The 25772-nt window shown below is 33.3% G+C and overlaps 1 protein-coding gene and 1 long non-coding RNA gene across 2 annotated transcripts; one reads left to right on the forward strand and one right to left on the reverse strand.

The window, feature by feature from the left end:
• Window positions 1-14510: 14510 nt before the first annotated feature.
• Window positions 14511-16916, reverse strand: LOC132638836 (uncharacterized). Its single transcript, XR_009581913.1, has 3 exons — window positions 16715-16916; window positions 15877-15946; window positions 14511-14881 (listed from the first exon to the last, which is right to left on the reverse strand). It is a non-coding gene; the product is annotated as an uncharacterized LOC132638836 (long non-coding RNA).
• Window positions 16917-20600: 3684 nt separating this feature from the next.
• On the forward strand, window positions 20601-25554 carry LOC132637035 (homeobox protein knotted-1-like LET12). The gene is made up of 6 exons (XM_060354184.1): window positions 20601-21362; window positions 22081-22201; window positions 22966-23165; window positions 23938-24069; window positions 24924-25060; window positions 25154-25554. Exons 1-6 carry the CDS (start codon window positions 20976-20978, stop codon window positions 25188-25190), a joined length of 1014 nt encoding a protein of 337 aa, XP_060210167.1. The 5' UTR covers window positions 20601-20975; the 3' UTR covers window positions 25191-25554.
• The last annotated feature ends 218 nt before the right edge of the window (window positions 25555-25772 follow it).

A 25772-nucleotide genomic window follows, 5' to 3' on the forward strand; every position in this document is an offset into this window, starting at 1 on the left:
TTGCCATACACCACCCATCACCTAGACCTATGTTTTTATATATGGGTAGAGTTGCCTAAAATCTAAAAGGGTGTATTTTACAGCTTGCAAAATGCCCCTTTGCTTTTTCATGCTTGTCACGTAAAGTGGCCTGCAACTAATTGGATCTATATATATAAAGCCTAAATATAATTAATTGCCAAATAATCATCTAAGTTACCAATGATTTTGAGAATTATTATATTATATTATAAGAATAGATAAAGAAAGCTTTTTTATTGACACGTATGACGTGAATGTCCTACCATGAATTGTTTATACAGTATAATAATTGATGTATATATTTTTTTAGTATGAAAGAGGCCTGCAATTGGAGATATACTATAATGACGCATCAATCCAAAATAAGTTCTAGATGAATTACAACCAAATTTCTCTACAACAGTAATTCTTTATAACAACATTTTATCATAACAATCATGTTTTCTTTACAATCGATTTTCAAATTATAATATATTATATATTCTCTATAATAATATTTCATGGTAATAACAGAAAAAATATTCTGACAAATTGCACCATTATAAAAAGGCATGGTTCTATATCAGTCATAACTTCTTGATTTAAATTTAACCAAGAAATTGTAGGAGGCCTGCGATTGGAGATATGAAAAATAAAAATGTCTAACGAGAATGAACTTTATATCTTTTAGATTAGGATGAATAAACTTTTTTTTTTTTGTTCAAGAAAAGAGCTTTTTAAAACTTAAGAAGCACGATACAGTATAGAAAGCTTGGATGAAGAAATCTTACCAAAATCAGTAAAGAAATATAATTTGCTTTACTACAAATGCAATTTATCTTTGATATCTAGCCCATGTGGTTTAATTTCCAACATAACAAAAAGAAGAAAAAAAAGTAATGAGCAGATTTTTTCATAGTTATTTGGCATTTAACGTTAATAAAAACTAACTTAGATGGTTAAAATGCAAATTAAACTGAATGTTATTTTCTTTAATTAGTTTCTAAGTTGCTCTCCTCTGTTAACATAGACATATACTCGCCCCGTTTCATTTTAAGAGTGTAAAAAAGAGAACTTTGAATATCGTGATTTAATATGCTTTTTGAATATTGTGATTTTAAAGGAAGCGTTGATAAAGGTAAAGTAAGAATATTAAAGATTAAAAGCTTACTAGATATATAAAGATGAAGTTTTTTTTGAATAAAGTGAAAAAAATAAAACACAAATTTAAATGGATGGATTAACATTTTGATATCCAACGTAACAATTAAATTTTAGAACCTAAAAGTCTTTAACTTGTAAGATAACATAAGTACACTCTTTCTCAAATACCTTATAACATTTTAAAAGTGTATTTGGAAGAAGTGTAGGTAGGGGCATAACTATAATAGAAATTACAAATTCGTGGATGATTAACTTTTACATTAAGGTTCTCTTAATTCTTTTGTTTTTTTTTTTGGGTCCAAGGGTTCTCCTTATTCATAATTTCAAGAAAGTCAACTCCTAACGCCGTGCGCAACATAAACTTTCATAACATGGCAACTTGACAATAACACAGTTCCCAATTATCATTGTCCCCGGTAAAAAAAAAAAAAAAAAACAGTTCACAGTTTACGAAATTAGATGCATTAGCGATAAATAAACTAGTTTAGTAAGAAGTATACTTGACAAATAAAATAAAATAAAATAAAAAAATTGACAAATCAAATTTTTTATTTTTTTTTTGTTTTTATCACGATAGTGTCCGAACCATCCTGTGCGTCGGACGTCAACTACTTCTCACAAATACAATTACTAAAGAAGGTTTCTATCAATCTACATATAGACAAAGAGAGAATGTTTAGTTATTTGACCCACAAAAAGAGTTGTAGGCGGTTGAACATATCACACAAGAATCAACCAAAAAGCATGACAAGTCATTCGCCAACACTTTTACCAACAATAAGATTATGTTCGAGTTAACATGAAATTCAAATGAATCAAGGAGAAAATCATCTTCTTATTTGGAAAAATGATGGAATAATTGTCGTCTTGTGTTGTTGACTTAAATTTGCTTTAAAAGTATTTTTAAAACTCAAAAGAAGGTGTATTTCGATCACTATTGGCAGGGGGTCGTCCATCTCTAACTAAACCACTAACGTATCACGATAAATTTCAGCAATTTTTTTCGAATGAATTTTACATGGAAAAAACGTTAAAAGATTTGCGATTGAAAATCACAATTAATTACAAGAATATAAGTCGTAGTTATCAATTGTGATTCATAAGTAACAGCTTTCAAAAGCGCATTATAAGTCAGTTGCCAAACGCGATTTATAAGACGCAATTGTCAAATGTGATTTATAAGTCACAGTTGTGCCATTTATCAGTCCGAGTTGTTAAATGTGAATATCAATTCTAAAATGCGATTATTATTATTATTTTCACTTAAATATTTCTCAAACAAGTTTTTTAAAAATATTTTACAAGTATACTTCAAATGCTAAGTTCTTTTTTTTTTTTTTTTGGTAAATCAAGATACTTAACATAGTTTAAACAAGCTATTACAGACAAAGGAGGGAGCGAGTCCCAAATTGTTTTTGGGTTAACCCCATTAATGTTGTTGTTTCAAAAAGGCACAAAACGTTCATAAGTAGTTCCTAGCATGTCTGTCAGTCTATCCAAAACACTTCAATAACAAACATCGGAGGAACTGCTGCAATATAATCTTCACTCTTCCAAAAAGCTTCTTCATGGCTCCCTCCTCGCTAGCAGATCAACGACCCTATTTTACTCCTGGTAGCTTTGTTTTAGCTTAGTTGTTCCATCAGAAATCTAAGTTTATTATTTGCAAAAACTATGTTAATGTCATTACTTGAGTTACAATTCTTGACAAGCAAATCCCAAAAATAGTGAAGTCTTTTGGGCCAAAAGACTATATTTAAGTTGTGTATTAGAACAGATGCATCAGAGCAATTCAATGGCAATTAAATTTCTCTAGTATTTTTTAACGAAATTTTATTCACTGCGGACTTGTGGTACAATTTTTATTAGTCCAGTAATACGACGGTATGCCAATTTTCAGGTTAAAATACTTTAAGATAATTTTTAAAAACCTTACAAAGCTATTAAATTTGATTTTCGAAATAGTATGAAGCCTTACATTCGTTTGTAAGAAAAGAAAGGAAACCGGTAATCACACTCCTACTACAATTAAAGGATTAATTTTTAACTACAACTAGGAAACTGAACACTCTAGTAAATCAAATGTTAGAGTTCACATACAACTAAACAACTATTTGGTACTCTAGAAAATTGCGACATCCAACACGAGTGACGTGAAAGCATATACTCCCTCCGTTCACTTTTACTTATTCAGTATTCTAAAAATAGATTTTCATTTTTACTTGTCACTTTTAGCATATCAAGAGAAGACAATTTCTTTTTTTCTATTTTACCCATAGTATTAAATACTCAGTTCAAATCATTTTTCAAATCAAATAAAAATATGCACCAATTAATATGGATACATTGGTAAATATGCGCTTCATTTATTGTTTCTTAAGGGATGTGCAAAGTCAAAAGTGAACAAGTAAAAGTGAATGAGAGTATAATTTATTAGAGTGGAGCAAGACTGAAAAAGAAGAACAAAAGACTAAATGTGGTTAAATGTGGTTGTGAATTCAATCTACTTCTCATGATAACTTGTTAAACAGTAGTATCTCTCTTGGCACCTAAAAGATTGAAACTTGCAAGATAAATGAAACACAAAGACGATGAGGTTTATTTTTTTTTTTACATCTTTCTCATCACAAGGTCAATGATACCTAGGTCCATTAGGTGCGATAATATGGGGACTATCTTGAGGAAAAGCTAAATTAGTAGTAAATGGTACCAATTTTTTTCTTAGATTTTCTTTTTTCTCTAGTGTTTATTAGGCTCGTTTGGACATAACTTTTTTTATTTTAAAAAAGGTATTTTCAAAACATTGTTTGGTTGTACGTTAGAAATAACTTTTAGGTTAGTTCTTGAAGATGCATTTATCAAATTAAATCAGTTTTTTCGAGTGAAATTTTTCCAGCTCATAAACTTTAATTTTTCTTCAAGTGAAATGCATGTTCAGACACATCTTCAATTTTCAAATGCCATTTTTCAACGTCAAATTTAATACTTGTTTTTTCTCAAGTATCACCCGATTTATATCCAAATGCCTAATAAGTAAATGACTTGAATCTTTCCCCAGAAAATGATGTTACTTCCATTAATGAACAAGTCCAATGCGTGTTTCTCTTAGGGGATACATTGTGTGGGTCATGAATTTTAAGTACACTGTACTATCTACCTCCCATTAATTCCATTTCCTTTTACTTTGGTCGGTGATAGGGGCATCATCTTTATGTTCCTTATCATATTCTCTTAGTTGCTAAATTATCATTTTGGCCATCATTTATCACGATCCAAGTTTATAACAATATGCATGCATTGTGCGCTTTGATCCAGTAGTTCTCGTTAATTTTATTCATTGCCCGCCTCATAACGAGCTTAAAAGAGTGGTATCATGTAAACTAGCGGCGGAGTCAGAATTTTGACTAATGAGGTTCAAAATATAAAAAAGTAAACACACGAAGAAGTCAAAGGGAGTTGGTTCAACATATGCTATATATATATATACATAAAAAATAATTTTTACTATATATAAATAATGTTTTTTTTTCACCGAAGGGGGTTCGAATAACCCCTAGGCCCATTGTGGCTTCGCCTCTGATGTCAACTCATGTCTTATCTTACATATGGCTTCAACTTGTTCTTCATTTTCTATGTCAGGTTTGCCTATGTGTCATGCTATACATTTTCTCTTTAAAAATTTGAATCCAAATAAATGTCAGGCAAAACTCTATCTTGGGAATTCAAATTCTACTTTGCGATTTTTATTTATTTTTTACTGAGCGATGGTTCGAACCTGAAATCAAGGGGTTTTTAGCGAAGGACAAAAATTAAAGACCACCAATTTGAGGGGCAAAAATTAAAGACCAATAACTTTGAAGGGCATTCCGCACAAAAAAAATGTTAATTAAATCCATATTTATTGGACTTAACCAATTATATTAATCCATAACATTTATTTGGACTAATATATCTTGAATTTAATATAATACGAATTTCTCGCGAATTTAAATTTAATACAATTTCACTATCCACAATCATAACTCAAGTATATAGCATGTATTGTTTGCCTTAGCTTAGCCGATTTTGCGAACTTATTCCTTGAACTATATTTTTCTTCCCAACGTCCATTGAACTATATCAAGTGGAGCTAAAATAGCACGTAGCGTATGAACTTATGTTTGATCTTGTTTATAAATTTACTTTCAGTGTCGTGTACGTCGCTTCTTTAGAACCTAACATCCTAGGAACCTTCTAATATTTCTTCTTAACTATCCCTTGTATAAATCTGTTTTTTTTTTTTTTTTGTTACTTTGGATTTTAGTTGTCCCCAAGAGAGGAGTTTCAAGTACCTTAGGGCCATGATCCAAGATAATGGAGAGATTGACGAGGATGTTACGCATCTTATTAGGCCAGGGTGGTTGAGATAGAGGCTTGCATCTGGTGTCATGTGTGACAAAAAGGTACCACAAAAACTTAAATGGAAGTTCTACAGAGTAGTGGTTAGACCAGCGCTGTTATATGGAGTGGAGTGTTGGCCAGTCAAAAACTCTCATGTCCAATAGATGAAAGTGGCGGAGATGGGGATGGTGAGATGGATGTGTGGGCTTACTCGAAGAGATAGGGTGAGAAATGAAGTTATTCCGGAAGATGGGAGTAGCCTCTATGGCAGACAAGAAGCGAGAGGCGAGACTAAGATGGTTCGGACATGTCTAGCGGAGAGACACGGATGTCCCAGTGAGGAGATGGGAGAGGTTGTGGATAGAGGGCTAGAGGTGAGGTACAGGTAGGCCGAAGAAGTATTGGGAAGAGGGGATCAGGTAGAACATGACAAGTCTTCAGCTTATAGAGGGCATGACCCTAGATAGGAGGGTGTGGAGATCGAGGATTAGGATACAAGGCTAGTGGTAGGACTAGTATTATTTTCCTTCCCAGCAGGATAAGTATTATTTTCGTCATTCTACTTAGTATTCTCAGTTTTTCCCTATAATTTCTTGCCTTTGATTTTCTGCTACTATATGTTATTTCTTGTACTTTCTATTCCTTTTTCCAGATTGTTTATCATGGCCTTTGATTTTGCACTATTTAATTTTCATACTGCTTTAAATTGCTTGTCTTTATCTGACCGTTTTTGCCATGCTTTCTCTTGAGCCGAGAGTCTTTCGGAGACAGCTTCCCGACATTAAAGGGGTAAGGTCTGCGTACACTTTACCCTCCTCAGACCCCACATTGTGGGATTTCACTGGGTACGTTATTGTTGTATCCCTTGTATAAATATAAATAGGGAAAATACATAAAAATCCCCCCAACGTATACTCGGATTAATTATGACGCACCCAACCTTTGCGGGGGACCTATTACCTCCCCGACCTTATTTTTTCTGTATTTTTGTACTTTTTTCGGCTGATATGGCACAATCAAAATTTGATGCCCAGTTGCACAGTAGAGAGTGTTGCACACTCTCCGCCACATTGGCCCCACGTCACTGCCACGTCAGTGCCACTTTTCCTTTCTTTTTTCATTTGATTTTTCTTTTATTAATTAACCTCTAATTAACCATTAAACCCTCCATTAATTTTGTCTTCTTTATCACTAAACCCTTCTTCTTCTTCTTCTTCTTCTTCTTCTTCTTCTTCTTCTTCATTTCAAGAAATCCATCAACCCATTTTCTTCCTCCATTAACACACACACATATTCAACCCATTTTCTTCAAAATAAACAATGAAGAAATTGCACGAACTGCCCTTCAAATGGACTGGTTGCTCAAAAATATTTATTGCACGAATTGCCCTTCATTGTTTACAAAATAAACAATGAAGAAATTGCACGAACTGCCCTTCAAATGGACTGGTTGTCCTTTATTGTTTACACGAATTGCCCTTCAAATGGACTGGTTGCACGAATTGCCCTTCATTGTTTACAAAATAATCAATGAAGAAATTGCACGAACTGCTCTCCAAATTGATTGGTTGCCCTTCAATGTGTGTGTGTTAATGGAGGAAGAAAATGAGTTGAATGTGTGTGTGTTAATAGAGGAAGAAAATGGGTTGGTTGATTTCTTGAAAAGATATATATGATTGGTGCTGAAATTGAATGTGTGTGTGTTAATGGAGGAAGAAAATGGGTTGAATGTGTGTGTGTTAATGGAGGAAGAAAATTGTTTGAATGTGTGTGTGTTAATGGAGGAAGAATATGAGTTAGTTGATTTCTTGAAAATAAGTTTTTTATGATTGATGATGAAATTGAATATGTGTGTGTTAATGGAGGAAAATGGGTTGATTGATTTCTTGAAATGAAGAAGAAGAAGAAGAAGAAGAAGAAGAAGAAGAAGACGTGGCACTGACGCGGTGCCAATGTGACGGAGAGTGTGCAACTGGGCATCAAATTTTGATTGTTTCATGTCAGCCGAAAAAAGTACAAAAATACAGAAAAATAAGGCCAGGGGATAATAGGTCGCTCGCAAAGGTTGGGTGCGTCATAATTAATCCGAGTATACATTGGAGGGGTTTTTATGTATTTTCCCAATATAAATACTACGGGTAATTAGCTCTTAATTACTTGATTATACAAATACACATGAAATTAGAAATTATAATTGCATTAAATTAAAATTAAACTTATGATAACCGTATCTTTTGGTCAAGAAAAAGTGCCTAGTATAGAGCCGACAAATGTTCTAGATCTAAGGAAAACAAAGTACACACGTTGAATGGTTGCATGGCTCATCACCTCGATGATGCCGCTTTTGCCGCTACCCTACGCCCCACGCAACCCACCCCAACCCTTACACGTTTTTCCCCACTTTGTCTATTTTTTTTTTATTTGGGTTAATCACTTTTTTATCCCTTAATTATTAGTAAATCTTAATTTCGGTCTTTAAAATGCCGGACTAAGCATAATTAATCTTTAATTTTTTTGAAATATGCATTTTTTATCTCTCAACCGATGAATTTTCATAAAATTACCTTAATTATTAATCATTCTACCACTTAATTACTGAAAATTATATTTAACTTGTATTATTATTTCCTATTTGATGATAATATACTTCTAAAAGTAGTTCAAACCTTCAAATATAACATATTTTTTACACAATAAGACTAAGATACACTTTTTCTTTTAAGATACCCATTGTGACTAATTGAAGGTTAATTGTGTTTCACCAGATATCTCGTTAAACATATTTACTCTCTTCGTTCACTCTTACTTGTCCACTTTTGATTATGCACACTTTTTAAGAAATAATTAATAAAGTGTATAATTTAGCAATGTACCCATATTAATTGGTGCATATTTTTATTGAATTTGAGAAGTGAGTATTTAATATCGTGGGTAAAACAGGAAAAAAGAAATTTTCTTGTTTTGATATGCTAAAAGTGACAAGTAAAAATAAAAATCTATTTTTGGAATACTAAAAAAGTAAAAGTGAACGAAGAGTAACTGAAATTCGGACTTTTGGTCCCTTTATACAAGAAAACTGATATATTGAAATATATTGCCGTCAAATATAGGGTGACAATACAAATTTAACATAACATACGGGACAATTAGCCGCGAAACAACTGACAATCATGGTAAATAGATGAATATTCACAAATAAAAGAACCAAACACGCACGCCTCAATTAATTGAAGGTAAATTCGGAATTTATCAATAACTCGGGGATCAAAAGTGCTATTACCCATCACTATTTAATAATTTCTCTTTTCACTTTTCTCAATTTCTCTTTCGCCATTACCACCCTCTTGCTCTTCACGAGCAAAAAAAAAAAGCGGTGGTTTATATTTAATCAATCAATTAATTAACTAAAATGGCTACCGGTGCTGCAGGTGAAGGAATATTCCGTGGAATATTCGAAGGATCAATATCCGGTCACGATATGGAGATTTCAAAAAGGCCGTATCACCGTAATTGTGGATGTGCTTTGCACAAATCCCGAGGCAACTGTTCTCATTCTTCGCGATATATGAATATATCGTATCCGATAAGAAGGTCTTGGAGTGAAGGATGTTTATCTCTCGTTGCCGCTGCTACGGCGGCGGCGTCAGGAAATTCGTCGCCGGCGGGAAATTCTTCGCCGGCGGTGGAGATTGGAAAGAGGAATTTGAATTTGGTTACGGTTAATGAAGATGTTGAAGATCGAGATCTCGTTTTCTGTAAGGTTTAAATGATTTAATTTTTTTTTTTAATAATTTGCTGTTTTTTGTTTACTCTATTAAACAATTTGTTCCTCTTGAAATTTGTTTTGTTTAATGTGTATTTGACAGCATGGAAGAAATTATAAATTTTTGAAGAAATTTAGCGTTCATCTTCATGAATTTTTAATTTTTGACAAATATTTAGATTGTATTTATGATATATAGCTATAGTTTCGGTTTTGCAGCAAATACACACGTAACTATATACAGTCCTTCGCGATTTCAGTTGATACAGTATACATTGATACATCTGATATACTACGATTACGCTCTAAACTATAACTATTTATGAAATTTTCTCTTTTTGCTATTCACTGTTAATTTAATTCTGGTGAAGATCTCGTTTTCTGCCAGGTCTAATTTTATTTTATTTTTTAATTTTTTTTAAGGGAATAATAATTACTGTTATTTTTACTCTATTAAACAAAAATTACTAGCTGTTGTGAGTTTCGATGAAATTTGTTTTATTTAATGTGTATTTGACAGCATTGGAAGAAATCATAAATTTTGAAGAAAATAGTTATTCCATCTTCATGAGTTTTGGTCTTTCTTATTCGCAGTCAATTTAATTCCTTTTATTTTTTTATTGAATTTGCTTTTATTTTGATTATTAATGATTCTCGTAAACTGTTAAATATATGAAAATCAAATGCTTAAAATTGCTGGAATCTAACAGCTCCATGAAAACTGTACATTGTATTTTGTATGTTTATGATTGTTGCTGATCATATATTCTGAAATATCTTAAAAATTAAAATTTTAACCAAATTGTTTATATTTAGCGCCTTCACATTTATAGATATACGTGAATATTAACAGAAAAAAGTGATCTTCATTTTTCATGTTGACACTACCTATAATAATTGGGGGTGGATTTGGAGTGTCTTCTACGAATAGGGCTGTCAATATGGGCTTGTCCGGCGAGACCGGCCTAACCCAACCCTTTATTTAAGTAGGGTTGGGCTACGATTTTTTGGCACATATAGAAGTGAGGCTCAAAAGCCCAGTCTCTCTTGGCCCGCCGACTTAAAGGGCTGGGCTGAGGCTGAGGCCAGCCCTTGAGGTTAGAAAAAAATAATAAATTAATTAATTTAAAAAAAAATATAAGTAAATTAAACAAAAAGATAAAAAGTAATGAGAAAAAAAGAACGTACTTTAGTACTAAGTAGTAAATTAGAAAATAGAGTTATACTTTTTAGTCTTAGAATTTATATTATGTTTAATTTCTTTTGAACGTGATCTGAATTAGTGATCAAAAATAATAATTTATATTTGTTCTCTTGAATTTTTTTCTTCAATGATATGAATTTGCGCAAGAATGAGTGATAGAAGATTTTATTTCATATTGCAAAAGTTTCATGTTCAAATTGTACCAAAAATCAATTAGAAAATGTTATTTCGGAAGACGGAAAAACTGAAAGGGCTGGCCCGTCCTAGCCCGCAGCCCGCTTAGGGTTGGGTTGGGCTGCCATTTTGCAAACCCTTCAATTAAAAGGGCCAGCCCGTCCTAGCCCATTTAATTCTTTGGCCCTTAAGGGCTGGGTTGGGTTGGGCTGTGCCAACCTATTTTGACACCGCTATCTACGGATGTGAACTCAATAACGGTTTTTTCTGCTCTATTTACTAGTAAGAAATACATTAAATATTTATAAACTTTAGAATGTAATTGCACTTCTTTAGTGCCAAGAGTCTATCAGAAATAACGTCTCTAGCTTGCTCATAAAGTAGGGTTAAAGTTTGCGTACATCCTGTCATATTCTCTCCGGACTCCACTCGTTATAATTTGAGTATATCCTACCCTCTCCAGACTCTATTTGTGAAATTGCTATTGTTATAAATATTAAATATTTAATTCAATTATTATTACATGTTAATCTGAAGTCATTGCGGGAGTTCATAAACGCGCATGATAATAATGCTAACATTTATTTTGAATATATTAATTCAAACGGACTAGATTCAATTTTCCATCAACTTTCCAAGGAAGAGAGATTGCAAAAATTGAAAAGGTCAAAAGAATGTATTGGGAGTTGGAGTAGCACAGCACATGTCACGCTCGGAGCTTTTTCTTTGGCATATTCAGGAATGTGTCGTTTTCCTCTTATTTTAGTTGTGTTAGTTTAATAGACTGTAGCATATGCCAAAGTATGCCAAAATTAACTTCTTACGAATAATCTGGGCAACGGTGACCAATTACAAAAGGAAATATTGTCATATTAGGTTGCTTATTATTAGGAGTATCAAGGAGGGATCTCTCTACCCTTCAATGACTTGATATTTGCATTTTTTGTCGTTTGCGTATGAATATTCACAAATTTTTAAAATTATTAGTCGTCCTATCCAGGAGCGGAGCTAGGTAGGCTCCAAGTGGTTCATTCGAACCCCCTCGGCAAAAATTTACACTGTATATACAAATTTAAAATTATTTTTTATGTGTATATAGTAGATGATGAACGCCCTTGACTTTTTCGTGTATTTGCTTCTTTATATTTTTGAACTCCTACGTGAAAATCCTGAACTGGTCCTTTCGTTTAATTATTCATATGTCATGTTAAACTTAATTAAACTACTTATTATCCTATATTTGAAGGGAATATATTTTTAGTCCAAATATAACATATTTCCTAAATAAAGGGGTTAAAACACACATTTTAATTAATTGAAGGTAAAATGTGTTGAGTCACATAATTTCTTTTCTGGATTCCCTAACAGAATCTCTATTTCTGTTATTGCTCTATGCAACATGAATTCGGATAGTCATATGAGATAGTCCGGACAATAAATTTCGGATATCAAATGGTTATAAAAGATTATGTTTTCATTTTGTGTAGACATGGAATACTAATAAGTATACAACTGGTCAACTTGAAAGCACCTCAACTAATTTTACATGGTACCTGTTATCTTTTACTAGCACCAGTATCAAATAATGTTGTCTACTAAAATTTGAATATATTTTCTTAATGAAATCTCAGTTCAATTTGTTGATCACTAAACCATATATTTGATGCGACGAATGGGATATATTTAATTTAAAACTATGCCAACTTGATGAATTTTTTTGTAGGCCAGATACAGAGAAGTCAGGAAATGAGCACTAGTATTTTTTTTTGTTTTGTTTTTTATTTTTTAAACCCCTCACCCTAGGAGCTCCCTCATTTGCTGTCTTGATGACTCGAACTCGCAACCTTCGAATTGAAAGTGAAAGATACTTACCACCCGTCTCTTACAGTGAGCACTAGTATTTAGTCAGGAAATGAGCACTAATATTTAAGCATCTCTCTTCGGTTATCTGTTGGTCTAGTGCTTCATTATAATTGTACTTAGTTTCAAAGCAGAGCAGGTTTGACTGAATTAATGTTTTCTTTTAGTTTTTCTGCTTACTGCTACAATTTTAATATTACTGTTTTCCTTTGGAAATTAAAAAATGGAGCACATATGCAACTTAGATCTATATCTAATAGCTATGCTCCTCGGATTCTTTAAAAATATAATCGGGTGCGTCTCCAATACAGTTGCATTAGCATTTCTAAATTTCTAGTTTCGTCATTGCTCTATGTGACATGAATTCAGATAGTAGTCAGGATGATGAATTTTTTTTTGTCCACCGTAAACATCAAATACTACTCCCTCTGTCGCAGAAAGATTGTCCTCCTTTCCTTTTTAATCTGTCCCAAGAAGATCGTCCCCTTTCTATATTTAGAAACAATTTAACTTTATAAGATGATTTACAGCCACACAATATCTAAGACTTGTTTTGGACCACACATTTCAAAAGTCTTCCTTTATTTCTTAAACTTTGTGTCAAGTCAAAAGAGGACAATCTTTTTGGGACGGAGGGAGTAATAAGTATCATTAACAATACATAATTGGATACAATTGGTCAACTTGAACATATCTTGACTAATTTTGCTGGATATTTGCTACTTCTGCCAGCCCTAAGTATCGAATAATTTTGTCAGCTTCAATTTATTGACCATTAAATCACACCTTTGACGCCCTTGGGACACATTTAAATTAAAACTTGTATCAATTTGATTTTTTTTTTTTACGCTAGATACAGAGAAGTCAGGAAATGAGCTCTAATATTTAGTAAGGTACAGACAGTGCTACATTATCATTGTACTAGTTTCAAAGCAGGAGCAGGTTTGACTAATTAATGCTTTCTTTTGGTTTTTCTGCTTAATGCTACAATTTTGATCTTGCTGTTTTCCTTTAGAAATTAAAAAAGGTAAAATACGTCAAATCATACTTAAATTATATCCAAAAAGTTGAGTTTACATTTCAATTAATTGAGCGATCTATTTGCCCCCTAATTCTTCTTTAAACTGTAACTAATACCTCCCTAACCATGACGTGGCAGAGGAATTTTTTTTTTTATCTTTTTAAGTGCGAGTGAGAATAAAAAAAATATATTAAAAATTTATTAAAATGTACACGTGTCTATTATTAATGGGATGTTACATAACTAATTGCACTTAATTATTTGTGGGCCCTCGGATCTTTTGTTTACTCTTTTTTTTTTCTTTTTTCTTTTTGTTTGTGCAACTCTTCTTCACCCTCATTCTTTTTCTTCCCCACTGGAACTCCATTTTTACGGATTCAATCATACATTTTCCTCCAGTTATAGAAAACTTAGGATAAATTGTTTAATTAATCATTCCAAACTCCAAACACCACACAGGACATGGCCCATGAACACCCACAAAATCCCTCTTTTACGAAGGAGATCACCTTTCATCTTTTATATAGGGACAACATCTAAATGTGGCCGGAAAATTTATCTAGAAAATTTCATAAGTACAGTTCCATTTTTTACGGTCAATCTTCTGCCTTATTCCTATCTCTCATTCTAATTTTCTTTCTCTTACAATTATTATGCAAAAAATCATTGCCGATAAATTACAAATTATTTCTGCAAGTTGAAACCATTTCAAATTCTTAAATCTAAAATGGGTTATCGAAAATGTTGTTGGTTTACCAATTTTGAATCTGAAATTTTTGTTTGTTGGTGATTTGTTAGTCAATGTCATGACCCAGCCCCGTGGGCCGTGACTGGTGCCCTACTTGGACACCCAAACAGATTTACATACCGAATTGGCATATCAAAGACTTAATCAAACTTAACATACGTTAATTTAAGCAAATACTGAAAACAAATATCGTCTTAAGCGGTCGCCCGTACAGAACATCATATCCAAATCCGATAGATTGGCGGAATACACATCGCCAGATATATACACATATACGTACAAATGGGTCGTTTTGGCCATAATAGTGTACGACCCGCATTAAGACGCAAATCATAATCACAAACAAACAAACATGACCCATGACCCACAAATATGACTACAGGCCTCTACAAAACATAACAGAACATATGGCGGGACAGGGCCTCGCCGTACCCAAATAGTCCTATATACAAAATGTGGATAACAGAAGATATGTACCAAAATATGAGCTCCGGATCAAAAGGAGTAGTCTGAATGGCAGACTGTAGATATCCTATACTGGAGGGTCACCCAATCGAACGTCCGTACCTGTGGGCATGAAACGCAGCCCCCGAGGAAAGGGGGTCAGTACGAAATATGTACTGAGTATGTAAAGCATGAAATACTGAAGTCAGAATCATAACCGAAGTGAGGAGTGCAGGATATGGATACCGAAAGAATATATCAAAATCTGTGCAGAGGACACATATATATATCATGCAAATAAAATCGTGCATAAAGCTCAGGAACGCGGTCGCCACTCCGACGCTGGCGCCACAACACATCATACTCCAGAAAGTTTCAAATCTCCAAACATATTGTATCATCATATCACATGACAATATCAGAACATGTCATATATCATATCACATCATAACGCCGTATATAAGCCGAACCCGGCCCTATGGCGAGGCCTCGGGAACCGTAACACATCATACTCCCGAATATAATATAGTGCGCACGATCACAAAACCGGCCCGGGATCCGGCAAACGACATCATAGTAGTAGGCACGAGCGGAGTAGTGCGGAAGCTATATGCATTCACATATTTAAATAAATTCCAAGACTCGACGGATAAATACATATACATACTGATATTAAAAGGGCTCAAGATAGGCATCGAGTCCATCGGAATTAGTATACAAGAGTTACGAACTTCCAAATTTCAAAACTTTCGAGAAATACATCATAGGTCATTTTCTTGAAAATTAAGTATCATTTATCTTTAAGGAGCTTTCAGACAACCTTATAGAGTACTTCAAATGGAGCCTTAAAATCATATGCACATCTCTAGCATATACATATCCAAACTTAGGCCATATCAAATATATATTTTTTTTCAAACCGTATCCGGAACGTACCAACTAATATTCTAAACGTCATAAGTATGTGATAAGTCATATGAAATAGTTCATGGAAATCAAAGACATAGGCCATCCTAGTGGCTCTAAGAGTAGAATTTTCTTTAGAACATACAAATATATATTATTCATTTACTTCATAAGGGTCATGCCAAAAAGAAAGAACGCTAAGCCTTACATACCTCGATCGTTCACTACCAACCTCGATCGCTTGCCAACAAATCCCGACTCAGGTCTCGGGCTCTCCAATATCTACAAAATATTATAAATTTCCAAAATTTAGCTACTAGAACTTAGAATTTTTAATTCTAATTAGTATTTGTCTACCGAAATTTCGGCAACACCTCCCTTGTAAATTCAACATCCTCAAGAATTAAACTCGGCCAAATTCATCAACAACCATACCCACAATACCAACAACCAAACCAATAACATCAAAAACCAATCTAAAATGCATTCTAACACTAGTAACTTTCCTTTCAACATAATTCATCGACATTCAATTCAACTACGAATTTTTCAAGCCAATATCGACACATAAACATTCATTACCAATTCAAGATCATTCAAAAGAATTTCCAACGCATTTCATACCATTTTACAAAGTATACAAAAATCCACCAAGACTAGAATTCATCCTAAATCTCCAACCTTTGACACAACATTCACAACACATTTTTTTTTCATCTTCCCATTTCATCAACAACAACCACAATTTACACCTTAACACTCCATTTTCATAATTACATAAATTTACAATAAAATCACAAAATTTCCCATAACAACTTAACAACAATTGTTTTATGCCAACTTAAACTAGAATTCTTCCATTTGCATAAAAAAAAAGCCATTACAACACAATTAACATAATAAATAAATTTTAATCATTTCTCTCCATCCACCCATTTTCGGCCACACACCCACATACCCATAACACAAGATTTTCATACTCTACATGCATTCCCACATACTACAACGTATATATAAAATTCTCCCAAGCTAAAAAGAGTAGAATCTTACCTTTTCCAAATTCTTCACTTTGAAAAAAAAATACTCTTTTGCTTCCAAATTTGTATCACCTTGAAGAGGGTTTCCCACTTAATAGGAATTTTAGAAAGTTAAGGTCTTTGGATCAAAGTTGATAGGCTAAAAAAATTATTTTCTTTTCTTGAAGGGGCCGAACCCCTCTCTCTTGCTCTTGCTCTCTTTCTTTGTTCTTGAAGGTTCTAATTGATGACTAGAAAAAAAAATGGCCCTTCTATGTATTTAATGACTTGGATTTTTAATTGGCTCATGGGCTTGGGCCATTGTTCATGGCCGGCCACCCCCTCAAGTATTGGGCCTCTCTTCCATTTTTTTTTCTAGCCCAAATTCATTTATGGGGCTTATTTTGTAATTCCCGAAACTAATTTCCGAAATTTCCAATTTTGCCCTTAGCCTTCCTCGATATTTCCACATTAACATTTCATGGACAACACACATATATTAAGTAGAAATCAAATTATGGCCTTATTTCTTACAAGTCAAAATTATTTCAGATTTTCCGAATATGCGAAAATGCGGGATATAACAGTCAAAAATTGGTTTGCAAGTAAAAAGATAATGGCTAGGATGAAAAAATGAAGAAGAAGAAGAAGAAGAAGAAGAAGAAGAAGGGTCTGGGGGGTGGGGGTGGCGTGAAGGTGGTGCTGAAATGAAGAAGAAGGGTTTGGGGGGTGGGGGTGGAGTAGAAGCGGGGTGGGAGGTGGTGGTGGTGGTGAGATGAAGAAGAAGATGAAAAATCGGTTTTTTATTAAAATTTAAAAATTATTTTTTACTTTAATTTTGTAAATAAAAGAAACATGTGAATAAAAAAGGTAAAAAAATATAAATATATTGTATTTCTGACGTGGGTTGACATGGCGTTGACGTGGACTGACATGGCACTGGCGTGGTGCGGGCGTGTGGAGCACCTCACACCATGAGAGTGGTGTTATAGCTCATAAGGTGGTGTTAGTTCCACTTTAAAGAAGAATAGGGGGCAAATAGGTCGTTCGATTAGTTGGAGTGTGAATTCGACTTTTTGGGTATAGTTTAAGTGTGATTTGATATATTTTGCCATTAAAAGGAGCACATATGCAACTTAGATCTATATCCGATAGCTATGCTGCTCGGACTCTTAAAAATGTAATCGGCTGCGTCTACAACACGAGTTTCGTTAGCATTTTTAAAGAGTCTTGAGGCCGAACATAATCAACAAGTTATTCTTAAGTTGTATTAAAATGATTTTGCCGGAAATAGAGGTAAGAAACTAACTATATACTACTGCAAAAAGAGTATTGTTGAGTCTCCTCAATAATTTTTATCTATCGCTAACACTGCTATTATTTTCTTGAAATAAGAAACCGGTTTTTCAATAGAAACAATTGCTACCAACTATACCATTCTAGTCCTTCGGTATCTTTTCTATTTGAAAATACATTAAGCTCATGCTATGGCTGAACCATATTAAATCAGTCATATACAACCTTACTTGGTATTTCTGCAAGAGATTATTTTCACAGTTGGAACATTTTTCATTCTGAAAGAACAAAAAATAGAAGAGATAATGGTCAAAAACACATTTGAAGTATTATTTTTTTCGAGTTTTCTACCTAAACTATCAAGTGTTTGTGTTTCCTACTTGAACAATACATAGTTCACCTATGCAACTTTGAGAAAAAGATTCCACTGTAGAATAGTTTATATAAGAAATACAAATTAGTAGTAACAATCAACAAGGGTCATAGTGGAGTATTAATTGCTCCTTTCAGCTCATTCTTAATCAGAAATCTCGAATTTGAGTCTGAAATTACCTTTGTCAGAAAGCAGTTTATCCTTGACGTAAGACTTTTCGGCATGGATCCGTTTGAACATAGCACTCTGATTTTGTCAAACAGGTCATTTGCACGATTGGCCTTCAAAGGCATTGGTCTTTAATTTTTGCCCCTCAAATTATTGGTCTTTAATTTTTGCCCTTGGTTCTGGGTTCGAACCCCGACTCAGTAAAAAAAAAAATCGCAAGGCAGAAGTTTGTAGAAAAATTAGGCCAATTCGGGCAAAAGTTAGAGCTTGCCTTAAGGCAAACTTTTGCCCAAACTCTGTCTTATAAGGTGCAAACTCTAGGTAAAGTTTGAATCTAAAACTTTGCCTGGCGAATCCAAATCCCTGCGTTGCGATTTCTTTTTTTATTTTTGATTGAGCGGGGTTCGAACCTGGAACCCATGAATTTTTAGGCGAATGCCAAAAATTAAAGAACAGTGCCTTTGAAGGACATTCCACGCAAAAAAATGTTGTCAAACGCCAATACAATTACCGAATATCGAATGTGAAATTACTAAAAAAGAATAACATGCAAGCATCAACTTTGCAAAAATTTTTAACCCAACCATGGTGGATGGGCACTCTCTTTGGGAGTGGAGCCGCAGATTCATCCAAATCAGGATTTCTCAATTGAAATGCTAACGCACCCATGGAGGATGTGCATATATTTTCTTCCTTATCTAAATTCTTGGCAAATACACCCTTGTTGGGTGTTGTTTCATGATACCACATTGTGGTGACAATTAACGCGTTCTAACCAGTGTGGTAATTTTCACCAGTATTTATTTTTAGCAAATATTACTCGGTATTGATTTAATTTAATTCCCTGTTTCCATAATAATTAAAAATTTGCGTCGTCGGATTAAGTGTACTGCATTGCATAGATTATAAAAGAACAAACAAATAATTAAATGAAAATCATTATAAGTTGAGCAGATTGAATTATGATCAATTGTTTAGCACTTGACATCTTTAACCTAAGGAAACGTTGAACTGATTATGATCTACCCATTTATTTTAGACCTGTTTAAGCAACTCAAGTATAGCTCACCTGAAAATTTTAGGTACAAGTATTTGAACTTTAGGCACAAATGTCTGAGCTACACAAATTTATGAACGTCAGACATGTTTGTCTTATGTTTGATTGCACAAGTAATATGCCACATTTTTAGTAAAATTTGGTAATTCAGATGCGAATTTGAGCAACCACGAACGTGTTTGCCAGGAGTTGATTTTAAAGTTGCTAAACTTATAAAAACATATACATGCGGCTATGACTTAGATGCGAGCCTTAGAATCAGCTATATATCTCTCTCTGCACTTCGCCAAAATATCTGAAAATGCTACTAAATGTTTCAATACTCTAAAAGAAATTTCATCACTATTCCATAGATTGGAATAATTAAGCATTATAATACTTCAGCAAATCACAATTAGAAACGTTAACTGTCTAAAGAATAACAAGACAAGCCGTCACCCGCAATCCTGATATAAAATGTCTGATTAATTAACTAATGGCCTAGTGGTCCTAATCCTCATCAATTAATAATTAATCTTTCTCATTAATCATTATATGGTTGTCACTATTATCAACATGATCTGTCAATTTGCCTAAGGCCTTTATTTCGCAAAATAAAATAGCATCAAAATTTTAATTTAAAAGATAGTGGTTGTAACAAACAGAAATTTTGCTTAAAATACTATATTGAAAGCTATTTTATATGTACACGATTCATAAAAATAGTATATACAATATATAGGATGATTTTTTTAATTTTTTCTGCTGATATTTTTGGATTGAATCTTTAATTAATCACTGGAAAATCCACATTTTCTTGGTTAATAATCAATTAGGTGTGTAGCGTTAGTTGATAAGAGTTGCCAAATGAGACTTTAACTCAAATAGTTAGTTATTTAATTCATCTACATATTTTCCAAACACCAGCTGGTAGCTGATGTCATGATTTAATTATCAATGCTGGTGAAATTACTTACCTACTTGATCCATATAAATGAATTATGTCCGCAAATTCTGTACATTTGTCAGTTGTAGCAGGTAACTTTTGCATAAGAATTTCACTTTTTATGGATCTTTACCACAAGGGGCAGAGCGAGAGTTCTAGCAACGAGTTTAGCAGAACTCAATAGCTTTAGCTGAAATTCAATATTTCTATTAAGAAATTTACTTCATATGTATACCAAATTTATCCATAATCCATTAAGCTTTGTGACTTTTGTAGAATTTAAAAACTCAAAATTTGGTTTCGTCCCTACTAGTATAAGAAGAAAAATTAAAATCGTCCGTGTAAGTTAAACGTTTTTTTAATATATATAAACGACTATTGTAGTAAACGTTGTTTCTTTATTATCTCACTTTCTTTCTGTATTCCATGAAAGAAGCCAATAATTTAACTTGTGAAGAGAATCTCTGGAGTTAAACATGGAGTTTCATGACCATTTTTCTCAAGAATTAGCTCTACAACAACACCAGCAACAAAACGTTGATGATGATGTTTCAGATCAATCGATGAATTTCTCCATGAAACTAAGTCAACAATATAGGGACGAGGTCAATAATAACAACAACAACAATAATAATTATAACAACTGGGATCAGAGCGAGAAATATAAAGCGGATATTATGAACCATCATTTGTCTGAACAACTGTTATCTGCACACGTGGCTTGTCTGAGAATCGCGACGCCGGTGGACCAGTTACCGAGGATCGACGAGCAGTTGACGGAGTCACAAAATTTGGTGGCTAAGTACTATGTTGTTGGTCAAAGTCAACGGCCTCTCGATGATAAAGACCTTGATCAATTTATGGTAATTTTACTCTTTCAAGCTTTCTTCGTTTCTATATGCATATGATCTGTGGCAAATCATGAATTTTTCTATGGTGTTAAAGCTTTAATAAAGTATATAAATTTAAGGTATATACATCGCTGTACAAGGAATTTTACACCATCGGATTACCTTTATCTGTTGTTGTAAATAATCTGTCTTATTTTTATGATTAAATCCCACAATTGAAGAAGATTTTGGTGTTAAAAATTTGTGAAAGAAACCTTCCTTTGCTCCTGTCGGCGGGATCAGCAGTGTCCCCATGTGTAAGACCCTTTCTTGAAAGAGGTTAAATAGTTCCTGTCCCATTCATACTATTATTGACTTATGTGCTATGTCTAGCGGCCCGTGGAGATAGATGATTCAGTATTGTATTAGATTGAATATTTCCTCGATTTTTGATTCAAGAAAGGGTTTAATGGCGAGATAACTCAAATTCTTAATATATATATGTACAAAAGTAATATTTAACCTATATGAATAAAGTTTAATTTTCCGGCAATGATATTCAAGTGATTGTCCTTCGACATACGTAGCTCTACGCCTATATATAGTTGTATTTGGATTTCATCTCAAAAACGAATTTTGAAGTTTAGATATTTTCCTGGCTGTTTCATACCTCAACAAAGAAGAGCGTTGATGTATAGGTTTTTTGCATTCCGGTGTATATAATTAAGCTCTTTTGTTAATTATGATATAGGCACATTATGTTGTGCTGCTGTCTAGCTTTAAAGAGCAACTGCAACAACATGTTCGTGTCCATGCAATGGAAGCTGTCATGGCTTGTTGGGAGCTTGATCAATCTCTACAAAACTTAACAGGTATATATTAACACACATTTCTCTTCTCTTATCTTTCTAAAAATTTCTCCAACTATAACATATGTCTATCATCACTTGTTACTTGGTTTTTATGAACTATTATAATCATCAATTATGAGAATTATTCATCAGGAATTTGGTCTAATGCTTTTCAAAGTCTTTTAGATGTAGCAAAGAGTGATTTTTATGTCAGATAGAAAATATAAAAATCTTCTACGTAATTAATATTTTTTTACAGTCAGTGAGGATTATATTCATATAACTAATCTCAACTTGTTTTAAATTGAGGCATAATTGTTATTTTTATCACCTGTATTAAAAGTTTCACACGAGCGGTGGATTTAGAGATTAATATATGAATTCATCTAATTTCAGTAGCTTTAGTTTAGACCTTGTACATCTGCCAAATGTTTTACTATATAAGTACAAATAGTTTAATTTCGAACCTAGTAAATTATATTCCTCGTCGGAAGTTATGGGTTCAATTGAATTCGTACCTATAATGGTACATTCGCCCGTGTCTACCCTGACATACACATGTAAGTAGAGTCGGGTGTAGCCTATGCAATAATAAAACTGAACTCAGTATTTTAGACACATGAAATATGTGTGTGTTTGTGAGAAAACCAACTAATATTTTAACGAACATTAAATTCAAAATTCATAATCTTAAAAGTATAATAATTTAGTATAAAAGCTTTTAAAAATTGAATTTATCAAAATTTACTTTGGAGATCTGATAATTGGGTATGATTTGCTAACAGGGGCAGCATCAGGAGAAGGTACAGGTGCAACAATGTCAGATGATGAAGATGATCAAGCAGAAAGTGAGACAAACTGTTATAATGGAATTTTAGATGGAGTAGATAATACTAACAGTGGATTTGGTCCTCTTGTACCTACTGAAAATGAGAGATTCTTAATTGAACGTGTAAGGCAAGAACTGAAGCACGAGTTCAAACAGGTAAAGAATCATAGGTTGGTTCTGTATTATAACTTGTTTATGTACTTGCTGTTTATGTTGAAACAATTTAAAAATACTTTTAATATGTGAGCATATCTACACTTTACATGTAGCTTTCTTTTCTTTTCAACTATCAATAATGCAGGACTTTGTTTGCACACCTAATAATTTTTCCGTCGAACTAAGTTTTACATGTCCATCACTAAGATTCATGGGCTAATCTGGATATCTGTGTGCCACCTGCATCATCTTAGTATGACCACCAAAGTCTGCAAGCTTCTTTTGTGTATGTGTCTCCAAGCAACGATTATAAACTGGCCCGTAAAGAAGCAAAGACATTAAGTCGGGCCGCACACCATTACTTTGCCATTTTTATACTCATCTTGCCGAATCATTAACTCTGCTATCAGTTACTGGGCTCAATCTGCTTAAAGATACTTTTAACATGTTTTGATATTGTCGCTTTGCTAAGCCCTCACATTTGTTCTCCATAAGGTCTCACACCATTAAGAGTGTCTCCACACTTTATATGTAGCTTCCTTTTCTTTTCAACTACTAGTGTGGATCTTTATTCACACATCCAGCCATTCACTTATGGAATGAATTTACGACGAGTTTAGTGAATTGAACTAAATCGGTTAATTTATGTTCGAATAATTATGCAAATATAAGCATAAAAACCATTATATATGATCACTCGTGCCGAACATACAAACTTTAAATCTTGAATTCGTTTCTATCTGTTAATTAATTTCTCTTTTGTCTTTTTTAGGGTTACAAGGAGAAGATTGTTGACATTAGAGAAGAAATTTTAAGAAAAAGAAGAGCAGGAAAACTGCCTGGTGATACTACATCTGCCTTAAAAGCTTGGTGGAAGTCACATTCCAAGTGGCCTTATCCCACAGTAAGTACTACATAAAGTTACTAGTATAAAATTATATTATGAATTTAAGTTAATTACTGTATTGATAGTGTAGAATATCTTTCTATTATTAATCAGTACGTAGTTTAACTTATTACGACAAATCAGTTACTGTTTTCACCTACATATTAGTAGTGCTAGTAAAAATTATCATATAAACTTATTAATCGCCTTAGAAATGATTTAACTTTATGCTTCAATACGTAGAAAATAAAGTAGGTAGTCTTAGAGTAGTGATAAAGTTGTTTCCGTATGGCTTATAGGTTACAAATTCGAGCTGTGGAATTAGCCACTGATGGTGACATCAACCGTCAGGTAGGCGCCTTGGGGCAGGGGCGAAACTAGGCATTAAATTACGAGTTCGGTAGAACCTTATAACTTTAGCTCATGTATATATGTTAAGAAATCCATTATGTATATATATACAGAAATTAAATTTAAACCTAATTACTAGCACTTTAAGTCATTATCCTAGAATTCAGAACCCATTAAGGTTCAAATCTCGGATCCGCCTCTGTTTTAAGGTGCGACCTTTTGTTGAACCATACATAAATGTGAGATGCTTTGTGGTGGAGCCACATGCATCCAAGGGGTGACACCCCTTCGCTAGAAAATTACTCTGTGTAGATATGTAATTTTTTTTTTTTTTTTATGTATGTATACTATGTGTTGAATCCCCTTATTTCTTCGTATATTTACTTTTTCATATTTTGACGTCCCTTAGTAAAAATCCTAATTCCGCCACAGTACATCGGGCTGTCTTTTTTTAATGCATATAACTTTAACTTTCTTGGCTTCTATTACTTATACTTTATACGGAAATAAAACTATATTAGGAGGAAGATAAAGCAAAGTTGGTGCAAGAGACAGGGTTGCAACTAAAACAAGTCAATAATTGGTTCATTAACCAAAGGAAAAGAAATTGGCACAATACTCCATCATCATCTTCCACACAAAAAACCAAACGCAAGAGGTATAAGGGTGATTCACTAATTATTTTTACTCCATTTGATGCTTTACAAGTTTATGCTTACATTGACCTTTTTTTTTTTTTGGGTAAAAATAGTGTTGGTGAAAAATCAAGAAATGATCACTTTACATGATGGGGAGAACACTCATGCAAGGGGAACTTGATCGAACATGCATGTCTGGTATAACTGAAGTAATTTTCTGTCCTGGAAAATATTTTCCGATGTTTGATTAGTAAAACATGAGTTGGCTAGCAAAACCTTGCAATTTAGAGGCTGATTCAAAATATAAGGAGTGGGTGCACGTTCATTCAGTATCTCCAATTTAAACTATTTATGTATATATACAAAATCAGAAGATTTTTTGTTAAAAAATATGTATATCTATTAGAGTGAATCCACTGTCTTTATTTGGATCTAGACAAAGCACAATAGGTTCCATTTATGTAATTTTTATTTGTTCCATGTATTAATATAGGCTTTGCAATTTTGGATGCTACTATTGCTCGTTTTGTTAATAGAACTATGAGCCTGTTTGGATGGGCTTAAAAAAAAGCAGCTTATAAGCTGTTTTCAGCAACTTATAAGCCAATCCAAACGGGCTCTATAGTTCCAGGGTTTTGTGAAAACTCTATGCTTTATTCTTAACTAGAGGCCTCGGATTTGAATCCTAGACTTTGAGTCGTCTTTGTTAAGGAATGTTTTACCCCATAATGC

This window comes from Lycium barbarum, chromosome 4 (assembly GCF_019175385.1).
Source record: "Lycium barbarum isolate Lr01 chromosome 4, ASM1917538v2, whole genome shotgun sequence".
Taxonomy (NCBI): Eukaryota; Viridiplantae; Streptophyta; class Magnoliopsida; order Solanales; family Solanaceae; genus Lycium; species Lycium barbarum.

What these genes read in the sequence shown, in the direction of transcription:
- LOC132637035 (XM_060354184.1), top strand. Translation starts at nt 20,976, where the DNA reads ATGGAGTTTCATGACCATTTTTCTCAAGAATTAGCTCTACAACAACAC. An exon ending in TGAAGCACGAGTTCAAACAG is followed by an intron (nt 23,166 to 23,937) that starts GTAAAGAATCAT and finishes TGTCTTTTTTAG; the next exon opens with GGTTACAAGGAGAAGATTGT. An exon ending in CAAAAAACCAAACGCAAGAG is followed by an intron (nt 25,061 to 25,153) that starts GTATAAGGGTGA and finishes GGGTAAAAATAG; the next exon opens with TGTTGGTGAAAAATCAAGAA.